We start from the raw sequence: 15912 nt of genomic DNA on the forward strand, positions 1-15912 counted from the left end.
ATGATTCTGTCCAAATGTTGTCAGAGGGTGGAGCAGTCATTGATGGAGGGGCTGTGGCGACTCCTGCTCCTGGGCTGGGCGTGTCACTTCTTGTCCTGTCCTGGTCTCATTGGAGCCATGATCATCGGCACTCCACAACAATGTGAGAAAGCTGGTTTTGTCCCTGGCTACAACCTGGCAGGAGAAGGGTTCGACATTGTGAAGATGGAGCGGAAAGGCGCCTACGTGATCAACATGGAGGAGTGGAGGAAACCAAACGGCAGCTGCACTTTGGTGGAAAACCGCTATCTGGGTCAGATCAAGCAGAAGCTTCCTGTGGCTGTCATGGACTGGAGAGCCCTCTCTGCATGCAAGATGAGGGTCTCCAGCAGGATGTATGAATCCAGCGAGTCCCTCATTAATGACAGCACCTCTACCGTGACAAATAACTGGAAAGTCGGTCTGGATGTCTGTGTCAACTCCACTGGGGTAGCCTTAGGAGGAACCCATTCCCGTGAGGCTTTGTACACCATGCAGAAGTCAAAGGAGGACAAATACAGCTTCACCAGCCATGATGTCCACTGCAAGTTCTACAGGTGAGGCAACATTTCGCATCAAAGTAAAAAGAGTGTAATTGTATCAGAACATGTTAATATTTTCATGAATTATGAAAAACAAAAGTTCAGGAAGGCCTAAAAACAGAGGAGGTCTGCTTCATAAGAGGTACAGTATGTTTGTTAATTTAACAAACTTATTCTGGCTGTTGGGTCAAAGTTTCATCTGATAAATGGTAAGGGCAAGCAGGATGTGGTGCGGTGAGACATTTGATTGCTGTACTTCATTAAGCATTGCTTTCACCTATATGTAAAAAGCAATGAAAGAAATAATTTAGTAACTTGACTGATGTAAGATGTGGAGTATATTTTATTGTAATTATGCTTGCTCATCATTCAAAATGTCAGTGATAAAACTTGACATGGTATGTAACATTGATTCTTGAAATAAAGTCATCTAAAAAGATTCTGATTTTCTTGTGTTATGGCTAATGAACGGTTGTCTTGTTTAAACACTGTCTGAAATTATGAGATATTGCTCATGATTGTGATTACCAAAATCATATGTTAAAAACATACTGCAACCAGCTAAGCATGGATTTGTGTGGGAACCTTAAATGACCTATGAACTACAGTATTCAAATCTAGCCAGTACCAAATGTAATATAAAGAATATGGAGGTGTAGAAGACATTAGTAGCAAAATCCTGTTTTCCTTATGAATTGTATTTAAGTCATGTCAGTACTGATTTTTTTCCTTTCCTTTCCAGATTCAGATTGTCTACAAGGTTACCTCTACAGAAAGACTTTATACGATCTACAAAGAGACTCCCTCACAATTACGGTCCTCAAACCAAACCAGCCTACTGGGATCTAATCGACACGTATGGCACACATTACATAAGAAAAGTCCAGCTGGGGGGGAAAATGAAGAGCGTCACCGCCATCCAGACCTGCAAAGCTGCGTTGGATGGACTGACAGACACTGCAGTTAAAGACTGCCTGGATGTTGAGGCCTCTGCTACGTTTGTGCAGACTCCAAGGATGAAGGCAGAGTTTCATCACTGCAAGGAACTTAAAAAGAAGATGGGTACAAAGCAAAGCTTCAGCAGCATGTTCAGTGACCGTCAGTCCGAGATTGTGGGAGGGAAGATCAACACAGCCGACCTGCTTTTCTCAGGCGGGTCTGATCCTGCAGCCTACCGGGATTGGCTGGAATCCTTGAAGACCATCCCTGATGTGGTGTTCTACTCTCTGAAGCCCCTTCACAGCCTGATGAGTTCCAAAGAGCCGGCCAAGGCAGGACTGAAGAAAGCGATAGAGGACTACATCCTGGAGAATGCCCTTGTGAAGAAATGCTCTGAATCTTGCAGGATTGGTAATAGGATTAGTGCCAGAGATCACTGTGCATGTATCTGCAACAGAAATGAAAATATCAGATCAAACTGCTGTCCTGTTGGAAAGGGACTGGCTACACTAAGAGTCTATGGCCTCAAAGGGAAACAATTACACGGGGACCTGGTGACCCAAACCGATGGCTTTGTTCTAGTATCCTACGGTGCACAGGAAAAACGTACTGAAGTGATTAATAACAATGACAATCCAGACTGGCCAGAGTCATTTGAGTTTGGCCCCGTAAAGATTAACATGGCTACTCAACTCAAGTTTAAGGTGTATGATCAAGACAGTATCTGGAATAATGAACTCCTAGGGGCGTGCTCTTTTGAACTGCGACAAGGAACCGTGACGGACACCTGCATGTTTAACTATGGCACCTTGTTCTTCTCCTACGATGTGACGTGCGCCCCAAGCCTGGGTGGCCCAAAGTGCTGGGACTATATTCCCTCTCCCATGAGCATCTCTCTGGCAAAGACATTCCACTCCAGAAATGGGGTCCTCGCTGGGGAGTGCTGGTTCAAGACACTGGGCACAAATCACTCTGGTGGTGACGACGATAACCTTTGCTTTTATGGCCACAGTGGTAAATAGAAAAAGTGTGGCATTAGATGCAGCCTTTGAGTACCACATCCTCCAGACCAGACCATGTCTGCAGCTTCTCTACCACAGTTAAAAATTGCCCCAGAAATGACTGTGCACCTATATGGATGCCGGCATTTAGAACAAGATTCTTGCTCTGTTGGTGTCAACCTATGCAATATTTCAGTTATTACAAAGTTGATAGGAATTGCTTACTATAACTGCATTACTTGCTAGCAGCAAGTAGAAAAAATAAGCAGGTTTTGCCTTTTTATTTGTGCTTTCATTCCTGATATTTTTTTTGCTGTAATTTGGAATAATAAAGCATTGACACAGACAAGAAATGTTTCAATTATTTTTGATGATTTAGAGCTGTACAACGCACAGTTAATACTTAATGTACTTGACTTAATGTACTTGACTTAATGTACTTGACAAATTACACATGTATAGAAAGCTATATGTGAGAGATCAAAGTAGACATCAACACTCCAGCCACAGGTTGGCCTTTATCTTTTTGCTAAAAACAGCTATTCTCTGCTGTAAAATTTCCTAAATTTGATTTTTTGATATTTGATGGATTAGCTTGACCACCAGATTTCTGCTAGAGCTACACCCTGATATAGTGTGTCTATCTATACATCCATAGTTCACAGAAATTGTGTCACAGAAAAAGAGCACACCCGTTATTATTCCAACCAGTTTAATGTTCTCAGTGGTATAGGTATATTAGTGCGTTTCAAAAAAATTATAACTACAAAATTTACATATAACTACTAAAATTTTATAATTAAAATTTATATCTACATTTAAACACCTCTTTGTTATTTTCCAAAGCCTGACAAGCAGAGAGATACAGCCATCCTGTCCCACATGTTAGTAGTCTTTGGATTGCTCAGATTTTTGGGGATATAATTCATGGATCACTCAGCAAAAACCAAGCAACTCATGCATTACATCTGCCTGGGGCAGACCTGTTCAAATGCTGCCTGCTGGCTGCTTCAGTGTGGTTGTAGCATAGCTAGAAGCTGGAGATTCCCCTTAAAGCTTTAAGGCTTGGACAAAGACTCAGAGTAGACAGAGGAGACACATGAGCCCAGGAAAGGGAGAAAGGGACTCTTTCTCTGCTACTGCTATTATGGAGCCAGACCTGCAGATCCAGATCAGCCAGTTAGGTCAGAGGTCACATAGAACAGTGTCATGAGATGGTTTGCATCTCAGGAAGTAGGCCAAGGTTGCTGATATGCCCTTTGCAAGAACAAAGAGATCAGTGCAAGCACAGTGAGACTTATGAAATACCACTGCCAGAAGAGAGTTAAGCCTTTCTCACTATACAGACTGGAGATAATCAGTACAGAGTATCAAGAGTCCCCTATGTATCTTTTCTGACATAATATTTTTGTTGAGTATTTATGTTCCAGGCAGTTCAGCCCTGCACTTTACAGCCTTATAACAGTAATGTACCCTGACCAGTAGATGTTTCCACTCTGTGCGGTTTTACAAAATGCATATCTATATCCTGTCACTGTCTGAGCCCTTGCAAGGCAGAGATGTTTGAGATGCCAGAGATATCTTACACCCTACATCACACAGTTATCAAAAAAGATGTGAAACTGCTCAGGTCACCTAATACAAAACATCCAAGATCAAAAAGCACACAATATAAAAATATTTCAAGCGAAAGTACAAAAAAAAAGTAATATAAAATAGAAATTACTTCAAATTCATAAGGGTGCTGTGATGTTGGATGGTTGTGGCTACAAGGGCAGGTTTTTGCTGTTGCCAAGGTCTCTAACCTCAGTCTGTACGGCAGTCAGCCCAGAGCAGTGAGCCGTTGCTGCCCTCTTTCCGGCTGCTTGTCCACTCAAAGAACCGGACCTCATTTTATAATGAATGCCACCTGTATAGAAGGAGACAGTTGAGGACAGTTGTTGAGACCCCAGCAAGACAGCTAGACAGTGAGCTTTGCACTTCCACTAATACGTTTTCCTGCTTATACAAACCAGCAGTGAGGAATCTACAGCCTCTCCAGACTCTATCCCCCTGCTACAGAGTAACCCATTGCAGGCCATGTACCATTGATGAAAGATTAAATACCTCTCTGTCTACTTGTACTTGTTTGAGTATGTTTTCTCCTTGACTTTTCATTATTGGTTGAATTTGTTTTATAACCTTCAAAGTGAACCTTTTTCAGTTTTACTTTTTCGAGGTTCCTCTTTTTGTCACTGCTTATTCAAGGCTAATTAAATAGAGCCAACAGGCTTTCATACATTTGCATGCTTTATCTGGCGCTTCTCTCGATTTCCTCCTCAGCTGCACACACATACACACACCTCTGGCAGCGAGATAGCACCCAAAGTTTACCATCCGTGGTATGATATTTTGCTAGCAAATCTGAAAGCATTCATAAATTACACCACATTTGAAAGATATCACGACAGTAAAAAATTTGTGACAGTAATCTCACAACTGAATGTCATACATGCAAAATTACAGTATATGCAATATATATTTAGTTTATGAGTCTGTTCTTTGTAAGTTTCTGTATTACCAAGGTATTCACCAGGCCCTCTCAAAAACAAGATATTACATCATACGTTCTGTCATAGAAAATGGTCACAGTCCAGCTCTGCCCAGCTCTACTGTTGGTGTGCTGATGGTCTTGACCCTAATTGCACCTTAGTACTCTTTAACTAGACAACTCATCATTCTATGTGTGCATCACTATTGCCATTTTGGCAGACTCCCTTATCTCAGATGACTTGTGTGGCATCACTCTCCAGCACTAGTAGTGATTTGAAATTGGAAATCACACAAAAATCGTCTTGTGCCTTTACTTTGCCACTCCGGTCTAAGTGATCCTGTCAATACTGTCCTCAAAGAGAAAAGGATTCACTGCATCATACGAAGCAACTATTTTGTCTTTTCAGTCAAGTAGACATGATTCAGTGTGCAATGTGCCTATCTGAGAGAGGGAAATGTATTTTAAGCATGGTTTGAGCTTGACAGTGTAAGTTTCTGCAAAAGGAGGCATATACACCAAAAGTGCTGGGGACAACGATGGATTCGACATGTTCGCAACTAACTAAAGGCTTTCAAAAAGTGCTGGGGACGAAATGGGCCGTGACAAAAAGTGGTGGGGACATGTCACCAGTGTAAATGACGCCTGTGACACCAACGCCCCTCAAACTTTCATATAATGCCCCTCTCTCACAAAAATATGTGTTAACAAAACATTGTGCATATTCTCAATTTGTCTCTCTACAGAGCATAAGGTAAGTCACTGTAAAGAATAGGTTTAGACGATAATAAATGAGAAATAGAATATGCTCCGTTATATACTGATATCAAAACCATATTTCACAGCTTTTTTCCTCACAGGGTTTTTCTTTGTTCTTTGCAGCGTTTAATGTTTTTTTCTGAATTAACTCTGGTTTCTTTGATCACACAATAAGTTAACATGAAACATTACAAAAATAGTTTTGATCTTGTTTCTCATGTTTATTTTCAGCTGTGGCAAGCATGTTTTCTAGCTGGGAATGCACATTTGGATTTGAGTTTTCTGTTTGATACACAGATCTGGCAGATAAATAGGTGATGGAGGGGCTGTGGCAACTCTTACTCCTGGGCTGGGTGTGTCACTTCCTGTCCTGTCCTGGTATTTTGGGAGCCATGATCACTGGCACTCCACAACAATGTGAGAAAGCTGAGTTTGTCCCCGGCTACAACCTGGCAGGAGAAGGGTTCGACATAGTGAAGATGGAGCGGAAAGGCGCCTACGTGATCAACATGGAGGAGTGGAGGAAACCAAACGGCAGCTGCACCTTGGTGACAAACCGCTATCTGGGTCAGATTCAGCAGAAGCTTCCAGTGGCTATGGTGGACTGGCGAGCCCTCTCCAAATGCAAGATGAAAGTTGCCAGCAGAAAATATGAATCCAGCGAGTCCCTTGTTAATGACAGCACCTCTAGTGTCACAAACAACTGGAAAGTTGGTCTGGATGTCCCTGTTGACCCCAGTGTGAGCGTCGGGGCATCCTTAGGAGGAACTCATTCCCGTGAGGCCTCTTACGCCATGCGGAAGTCAAAGGAGGACAAGTACAGCTTCACCAGCCATGAGGTCCACTGTAAGTTCTACAGGTGAGTTAACGTTTGATATCAGAGCAAAAAGGGAGCTCTCTGTACCAACAGAACTCTAGGGTTCTCAGGAAGTGTTAGAAAGAGAAATTCAGGGGGTCATGAAAGCGTTGGCTGTTGGCTTAATGTTTTGAGTGATGGGCAGATTTCACGGGGAGGCACGATGTGAACACGATGTGAACTGTATTAGTGGTTAAAAACCAGACTTGAGGGATGTAGATTAGAATCTCTGATGGTACAATGATACTGAACACTTTATTGCTGTATGCCATTAAACAGAGATGTTATTTTAACTTCATCAAAAGAACCACACACACATGAATTTGACAACTTGACTGATATAAACGTTGGAGTACAACTTCCTCAGCCTGAGTCTGCCTAACTGTCAAATTCTTATGGACTAAATTTTATTTGGTATATTATATTCATTAAAACTCCAGAGATGGAAATATTTAAAACAATTCCAATTCCCTGACGTCATTGTTAATGAGGAATGCTCTTGCAATTTTCTCTGACATTATGAAAACTTCTTTATTGATGTTGCGTACTGCCTGTCTTCTTCCTAAATGCTCAAAGTGTACTTACAGTGCAGCTCTGTCTGTTCCTGCTGTTCTTTTGCACTAGCAATAGAACTAACACCTAAATTTCACAGCTAGGTTTCACACATCAGATTCTGTCTTTTCTTACCACAAAAAAATGGTTTTACTTTGACAAATAATTGTAAACAAACTGGGAACTGTAAAGCTGTGAAAGTGTTTTGATTTGAAACAGCTCAAAACAGTTAAACATCACTTTATGAACGCAGTTGATGACAATGCTTTACTTTCTTACACATAACATTGGCTGAATATGATGTTTTAGACTAAATATGTTCACTAGTCCTATAATGCAGACTGTACATAATTTTAATGGTGACACAGTGAGTCTGAGACCCTCATGCAGACTCGGATTCATTTAATTGATGACTCAGTGAATCAGGCTCTGTCACGTAGCCTCATTATGAAAACAGATTTTGTATTGAGTATCCTGGCCCTTCTGTATTCAGGGGCAGTTTTTGTAATGGCAGAACTAGATATGCTCTTTATTGATTCCAGTATCTTCCGCTTACAGATACAGATTGTCTACATGGTTGCCGTTACATAAGGAGTTTAAAGAATCCACAAAGAGGCTCCCTCACATGTATAATCCAGAAACCAAACCAGCATATCGAGATCTAATCGATACGTATGGCACACATTACATAAGAAAAGTCCAGCTGGGGGGGAAAATGAAGAGCGTCACCGCCATCCAGACCTGCAAAGCTGCGTTGGATGGACTGACAGACACAGCAGTTAAAGACTGCCTGGATGTTGAGGCCTCTGCTACATTTTCACAGACTGCAAGTGTGAAAACAGAGTTTCATCACTGCCAGGAACTTAAAAAGAAGATGGGTACAAAGCAAAGCTTCAGCAGCATGTTCAGTGACCGTCAGTCCGAGATTGTGGGAGGGAAGATCAACACAGCCGACCTGCTTTTCTCAGGCGGGTCTGATCCTGCAGCCTACCGGGATTGGCTGGAATCCTTGAAGACCATCCCTGATGTGGTGTTCTACTCTCTGAAGCCCCTTCACAGCCTGATGAGTTCCAAAGAGCCGGCCAAGGCAGGACTGAAGAAAGCGATAGAGGACTACATCCTGGAGAATGCCCTTGTGAAGAAATGCTCTGAATCTTGCAAGACTGGCAATAGGATGAGTGCCAGGGAGCGCTGTGCCTGTATCTGCAACAGAAATGAAAATATCAGATCAAACTGCTGCCCTGTTGGAAAAGGACTGGCTACACTGAGAGTCTATGGCCTCAAAGGGAGACAACTATATGGGGACCAGTGGACCCAAACTGATGGCTCAGTTGTAGTTACCTATGGAAAACAGTCTAAACGTACTGAAGTGATTAATGACAATGACAATCCAAACTGGCCGGAGATATTTGAGTTTGGCCCCATAAAGATTAACATGGCGACTCAACTGGAATTTAAAGTGTATGATGCAGATAATTATTGGAACAGTGAGCTCCTAGGGCACTGCTCTTTTGAACTCCGACAAGGAACTGTGAAAGACACCTGCATGTTTTACTATGGCACCTTCTTCTTCTCCTACGATGTGATGTGCGCCCCAAGCCTGGGTGGCCCAAAATGTGGGGAGTACCTTACCTCCCCCATGAGCCCCTCTCTGGCAAAGAAGTTCCACTCCAGAAATGGGGTCTTTGCTGGGGAGCGCTGGCAGGAGGTGCTACGCAGTAATCACTCTGGTGGCATAGACCACACCTTGGGCCATAATGGCCACAGTGGTGAATAGGCGTGTGGCATTACATTCAGCCTATTGCTTTGCAGTACATCTTCCTGTGGACCAGGCCATCTCTGCAGCTCAGAGTTAAAATTAGCCACACAGATTACTGTACACATATGCGGATGCCAGCATTTACAAGAAGGATTCTTCCTCTGTTGGTGTCGACTTGATATTTCATTTGTTATAATGCTGTAATTATTTACTAAACCTGTATTGCTTACTAGCAGCCAATAGAAGAATAAGCAGACATTGTTTCTTGATTCATGCTTTCAATCATGACTTTTTTCCTGTAATTTTGAATAATAAAGCATTGACAAAGACAAGAAATGTTTCAATTATTTCTGACAGTTTGTTTAGAATCAATTTTTATGTAGTTAAAAATTACACATATATGGAATGCTACATGCTAGAGATCAAAGTAGACACTTGCTCCTGCAACACAGGTTCTGAGAGTCTTTTATATTTTCTTAAACCTAATACTTGAATTTTTCCTATTTGACAAATTAGCTTGATCACCAGATTTCTGCTGGAGCTACACCCCGATAGCATGTCTGTTATACATCCATAGTTCACAGAAATTATGACACAGAAAAAGAGCACACCCATTGTGGGTTCTCAGAGTTCTGAGAGGAGTTGTTGAAGAAGTTTGTTGAGATAAGTGGGGTTGCTAGACAGATATGGCCAAGCACATTTATTTTTGTTTTGTTTTGTCTGTTTGTTTTGTGTACAATTTTTTTTTGTAAATAATTATCACTGAATTTTCCTGCACTGCCACCATTTTTCCACCTTTTGACACCTGTAAATAAATTCCACCATCAGCGCCTCATCACCGTTCCATCATCTTCTGTGTCGTCCGCCCTCGGTGCCCTCTAACATGTATATTTTTCATAAAATCAAATCCACCTTTCCCAAATCCATGGTTGGTGAGGGACCACTGTAAAATTGCACTTACGAATGTCTACAGTTCTCACAGTATTTACTACTATATTACAAAATGTTATGGGTAGAAATTTGATGCATGTTTAATCAAAATTATTGTACAGCTCCACATGTGATTCTTTTGATGGCTGCTGATTAAAATGTTTGATCAACCTCTGATGAATTATCACACAGTGCACCACAGTGGTACACAGTGGGTATTCCTTGGAAGGATAGGCAATAGTCTTCTGATGTCATCAGTGAAACTCACAGGTGCCTGATGGATCGCAGAGTACCTGATAACAATAAAACAAGGAAACCCTGGCCAAGCTACCTACTCATTACATTACATTACATTATTGGCATTTAGCAGATGCTCTTATCCAGAGCAACTTACATAGGTGACATTTTTTTACATGTTACCCATTTATACAGCTGCACAACAGCAGTGACCTAGTAAGGAATCAAACCGGCCACCTTTCAGCTGCAAGTCCTCCTTACCACTATGCTACACATACTCCTATCCCCAGGTGCAATGAAATTGTTCTGCTGTTGTCCCAGTCATCTTAAGCACATAGTGTAGCTGGTTCAGAATCTGTGCTGTAGGGCACAGCCTGCAAAGTGAGCATTTCTAAAGAATTTGCCTTATCTTCAAGCAAAATACATTTATCCAGACTGCCAGTAACTGACAGCTTTGACCACATTTTTTGAGAGTCTCCTCTCAGGCAGTGATGGTATTAGAAAGTGAGCACAACTAAAAACACAGCTAGCCACAAGCTCCCCTCAAACTGTGCAAAAAGTTTTCTCAGAGCAAGACGATGTGTGAGCTGGTGATGGTGGAGAGATAGTATGATTATGATTTTTTTTTTGTCCTTCATTGCCACTCCCCTTCTTCAGTGGACATCTTTAATGTCATGCTGAAATAAACAACTTAATACTACAAATACTTTTCAAAACAAAAACTAACAACAGCTTCATTTGTGTCCCCTGGTGATTCCTCCCCCCGACAGCCTGCTTTTCCTCCTTTCCTTTCACCCCCACCCCTCAGTGCATTTAGTAACCCCAAGCCCTCACCCTCCCACTCTCAGGTCTCATAATGCACAAGGGGAACATACAGAACAATCCCTGATTGGAATCTGTGTGTTTTTTTTCCTAATTTGGAATGCACCATGTATTATGCCACTCAAAGTTGCAGCTCCCACTAACAATTCAGGAGTGGGCAGACAAACACATGCTCTCCTCCATGACATGTGAGGCAAAGCAACACTTCCTCACACGCTGCAGACCCCCACACCAAACTTGCACAAACATGAGTCAGAGGGAGGCACTTTGCATGCAGATTTACACAGGCAGACTGCAGGTATTTCACTGAACAGCAGGGGTCACTGGCATGCAATAAGTCAGACCACCCTGTGGTCAGACGCTTTTTGAGAAGCCTTCGCTGCCAAGCAGGAGATCCAGAGAAGCACAATCAAAAACAGCCATGTCTCCCAGTCTGGAGTCTCCTGCTCTCTGATCCTGGCTGTGCCAAAGGCCCATGTAATATTCACTGGCCGTTGATAGGAGATTGCACTACTGCTGCTACACAATCATAACGTGTGAAAACTTGACAGGGTATCATTTCTTTGGGGTGTTTTTTCCCCTATACTTAAGAGTCACAGGAGATGATTTCAATTACTTCATTACTTTTAATATTTTTTAACTTTTCACTAAGCAGACACCCTGAGAGTGTTTACAATTTGCATTCAGAAACATGTTTGTGAAATCACTTGCACAATTACGGTATCACTCAAGTGACACACAGCACTAAACACCCAAGGACTGGAACCCATGGCCTTCAGGTTCACAGGAGTGTGCCACTGATTCTCAATCCTGCTCCTGGGGCCCCCCCTGCTCCGCACGTTTTCCATCTTTCCCTGCTCTACCTACCTGACTGAACTCATCAGTGGCATTTTTGATTAACTGAGCACACCTGATTTAATCAAGAGCATGTTAGTCATTTCAATTAGGTGTGTTTGGAGCAAAGATAGATAGAAGATATGCAGGACAGGGGGGCTCCAGGAGTAGGATTGAAAAACACTGCTCTACACCATTACACAAAACACCTTCTGTACAATGTCCCAGAAGTTCCACACTACATAAGAGGATTAGGCTTCTATTCAATTTTACAGCAAAGTAATCTGTAACAAAAAAAAATAACCACAGCTTTACATCAAGAATAAGCATTACCATAGTTTGCCACTAGAGGGGAATGAGGGCACAAATAACAAATATCCTTTCTTTGTGAAACTGCACATAAAATGTGTACAAATCCCTTTTATAATGTAAAGGATTATTTCCTTTGTGCTAGACTTTTGGCTTGTTTTGGTTTGTTTGCCCTCATATCCTTATAATGCGGAGAGCTGCAGAAGGACAAGTTTAAAAAAATGACATTCACACATGCATGTGGAGGAATAACAACAAAATCTTAACTCCTGTCCTTATCTCCTGTCCACACCACAATCGGTCTTCATTATGTCTGTCAGCACAATTACGCAGCAGTCTGAGATGGTTGCTTTGTGCTTCATTTTGACAGCAGACAGACCGGCCTCCACTACCTAGGTCGTCGTGAGCCAAACGCCAGGGCGGAATACTGCACATCCTGTCAGTGAATGTGAAGAGAAAGGCATGTCAGGGTGCAGTCTACCAGTCGGGGGGTTGTATGTGCATTTATGCCGACTAATCAGAACATAGCTCTCACTGTCATGGCCTTCCTTTTGGATTGGCAGAGCCGACAGTGAAAAACAATGAAATATACAGGCTATGTAAATGCAAGCCTCTGTGTATTGATTACTCACTGCAGTTGTGGAGACCAAATGATTTTGACGTGTGGAGTTTGAAACGGTGCCCTCTCTCTTCCTTTCTGCCAGGACCATTCAGTTTACAACATGTATTAGAGATATTCAGATGAATTTCATTATTAAAAAATTTACTAGGGTGATTAACTAACTTAAATACCAGAAGAAAACATATCTAAACTAACCGCAAAAGCAGCATTCCTACACCTCAAGTGAACCCATGAACCTTCAGTCTGGAGGGCAGTTTTTAACCTTCATGTTTTAGTACATGATCCACCAAAACCAGAATGACATAAAATCCATATATTCCACACTATGTTGGATTATTTAAAGATTATTTAATTATACATCTACTCAGTCATGTCAATCTAATCAAACTATCCTCGTATAAATAAATAATCTTTTCAACATGTTTACATTAATTGGAGCAAAAACAACACGGTCAAAAATATTCATTACAGAATTGTTTACCTGTATATCTTGTATCATCATTCCTATTGAAATAAAACAACATGTAATACTGAATTGAAATTGTCCACATATAGCATATGAAATAATACAATATTGAGTACACCACAAGATTAAATCAGTTTGGGAGAGGTGAGGCTGCACATTTTGACTAACCAGATAGCTCCACCAACCACCTGGAAGTCCTTTTTGGCTGAAATGCATCTTGGCAGTAACAGTGCCTTCACAATGTCATAAAAGGTAACATATTTTCTTTCCAAAAGACCAAAAGACAGAGAAGCTGTGCCACCAGGACAAAACAGTTAGTTTTTCACTGAAACAAAGACTATTGTCTGTAATAGTATTTTGGATCATGTGTTCTTGAAAAGCCAAGGGCACTACCTGCTATTTCCTAAGATGAAAAAACAACCTCTCTTTGGCCTACAGCTCTTACTTTGACACAGTATTATCGATGTAGTGGTTGTTGAAATGAACGAAAAACAGAAAGTCTTTTGTGATGAGATTGACTACAATCAGTGTACAAATGGTTTTGGCTCCCTCTTGGTAGAAATCTATGTTGTTTTAACACATCTAACTCAATTATTGGTTAGATGGTAAGAATACTTCTTTGGAACATATTTCAAGCTTGAAAAAAGAAACGTAAAAATAATTTTAAAAAATGTTCATTTGGACTCACCGTTCACATGAACCATGCACTGTCTGGCATCCTAAGGGTAAACAAGAGAACTGATGAATGCCCTGTCCTTCCTGATGTCTTCTATGTCTGCTTGCTCATAGTCCATCAGTCTAATGAAGGTGTTGCATAGATCCACTGATTTTTTTATGGTGCCAGGCTTGCTACCGAAGTCCACTATCACCCCTCTTGTGCAATGTCTGGCCTGGAGTGACACCCAGGGACAAGCAGCATGTCTGCCTGTCTGCAGGTTTGTCTGCTGACGTAGGGGTCGACATGTTCTCACCTGCACAACGCTTCTGTCTGCGCAGAGCCATGAAGAACAGAAGCAGGACCATGATGGAAAATGGCACTAAAAGCAAATAGAGCAGTGTAGGACACAATGTGGAATTCCCTGCAAAGAACAATGCAAAGTTATCTCTGACATCTAAATAACACTGGCTTTTTCCCTTTGGCTACATTAGACACTATAAAATGCATATTGGTTATTTTTTTATTTAAATGGTACTGCTTATGTTTACTTACATATATATATATAAATTGTAATAATTTCTAACATTTTATACTTTGTCCTTGTATATATCCTTACACAGAATACCCAGAGAAGTTTCTGGATATGCTTTTTTATTACAAAAAAAACTGTACACACACACACACATATATATATAGCACTGTTTTACTGTGTCACTGACTGTTCATTTGTTCCTTTTGTTGCTGGTGAAGTGACACATCTAGCTATTTAATATATTCTGCCTTTTAACCCGCTTTGCGTAAAAGACCCAGCCAAATTAGCGGTTTTTGCCTGGTAAAAATGATTAAAAAAAAAAAACGATAAATTAAAAACTTGTCGGTCAAAATGTCCGGTAATAATGTTCATACAAAACGTAGCTATAACGAAGGCTATCCCTAAACAGGACATTTGTGTTTTGACAGCGAAACAGCCTATTAACAGCCTATAGTACAAGTGCTTATTTATGAGTTCAGCGAGCTGTACCCCGACCATGGGCTACACTGGCTAAAATTGCCTGTGTTCTGCCCGTGTCAAGCGTGCCAGCAGAGAGGGGCTTCTCTCTGCAGAATCAAATTAAGACAGTGCTGCGAAGTTGTCTGGAGCAGAAGAGAGTGATGCGGCTTATGTGCATTGCAAGCTGCAAAGACACATTGGATACGTTTGATTTCAAGTCGGCAGCAGAGGACCTTGCCGCAATGAATAAAAGAAGTAAAGAAAATGTTACCTGGTAGCCTATAGGCTACATTTGATGCCGTGTAGGCCTAGCCTTTTTTTTAAAACAGGCTACAGATGTTACAGGTTACAGATGTTTCGTAATAGCCTGCATTTTAGCGGCTAATGTTGAGATTTTGCTCAATCGTAACTGTTCGTTTTGCTTAATCGTCACTGTTCATTAAATAGTCAAACTGATTTGAGGTCGTTGTCATTCTTTCGTCAGCCTTGGTGTACATTATATTTGCGTTTGCAACATAGGCTGTTACTGAAACATGACCGGTTCAGCTCTCTCCAATGTTGTGGTGCCTGCCCTGTACCCTGTACCTGTACCATGGATGGTCTGGGCTGTGTACGTCCTGTTCTTTGTCTCCACAACACAGGTGAATGGGTTCCCATGTGTCCATTCCAGGGCGGGGACTTGGATGTGGTTCCGCAGGATGCCTATATAACCAGCTCCCGTGGGAATCCTTCCCCAGCTGGTTGTCCCAGTGACCTCCTCTTCCTCCCTGAGTCTCCAGAAGATATGCGTTTGTTCCAGGACTGCTCCGGTGACCATGCACACCAGAGAAACACTGCCATCTTTCCGAGTCTCACCGTCAGTAGGGGACAGGATCACTACGGAGGGGGGCACAGAGTCATTCCCTGAAAGACAAAAAGTTATGAAAAGCATTACATATTCAGTGTGCAAAGAAATCACAATCAGCAGGGTTATTATCACAAAAATCCCACTGCTCCTACTGTTGGAACTACTACTGCAACTACTGATTCTTGCTTTTTACATGTATACATATGTAGCCTATTTGTGCATGCATATGTACTTATATTG

The 15912-nt window shown here is 41.6% G+C and overlaps 2 protein-coding genes across 2 annotated transcripts; both read left to right on the forward strand.

Moving 5' to 3' along the window:
* LOC118769163 (perforin-1-like) lies at window positions 1–2521 on the forward strand. Its single transcript, XM_036516190.1, has 2 exons — window positions 1–575; window positions 1303–2521. The coding sequence occupies exons 1-2, from the start codon at window positions 1–3 to the stop codon at window positions 2519–2521; spliced, it is 1794 nt and encodes a 597-aa protein (XP_036372083.1).
* A 3660-nt stretch (window positions 2522–6181) lies between these two features.
* LOC118769164 (perforin-1-like) lies at window positions 6182–8974 on the forward strand. Its single transcript, XM_036516192.1, has 2 exons — window positions 6182–6648; window positions 7756–8974. Exons 1-2 carry the CDS (start codon window positions 6182–6184, stop codon window positions 8972–8974), a joined length of 1686 nt encoding a protein of 561 aa, XP_036372085.1.
* The last annotated feature ends 6938 nt before the right edge of the window (window positions 8975–15912 follow it).

Source organism: Megalops cyprinoides, chromosome 21 (genome assembly GCF_013368585.1).
Source record: "Megalops cyprinoides isolate fMegCyp1 chromosome 21, fMegCyp1.pri, whole genome shotgun sequence".
NCBI lineage: Eukaryota > Metazoa > Chordata > Actinopteri > Elopiformes > Megalopidae > Megalops > Megalops cyprinoides.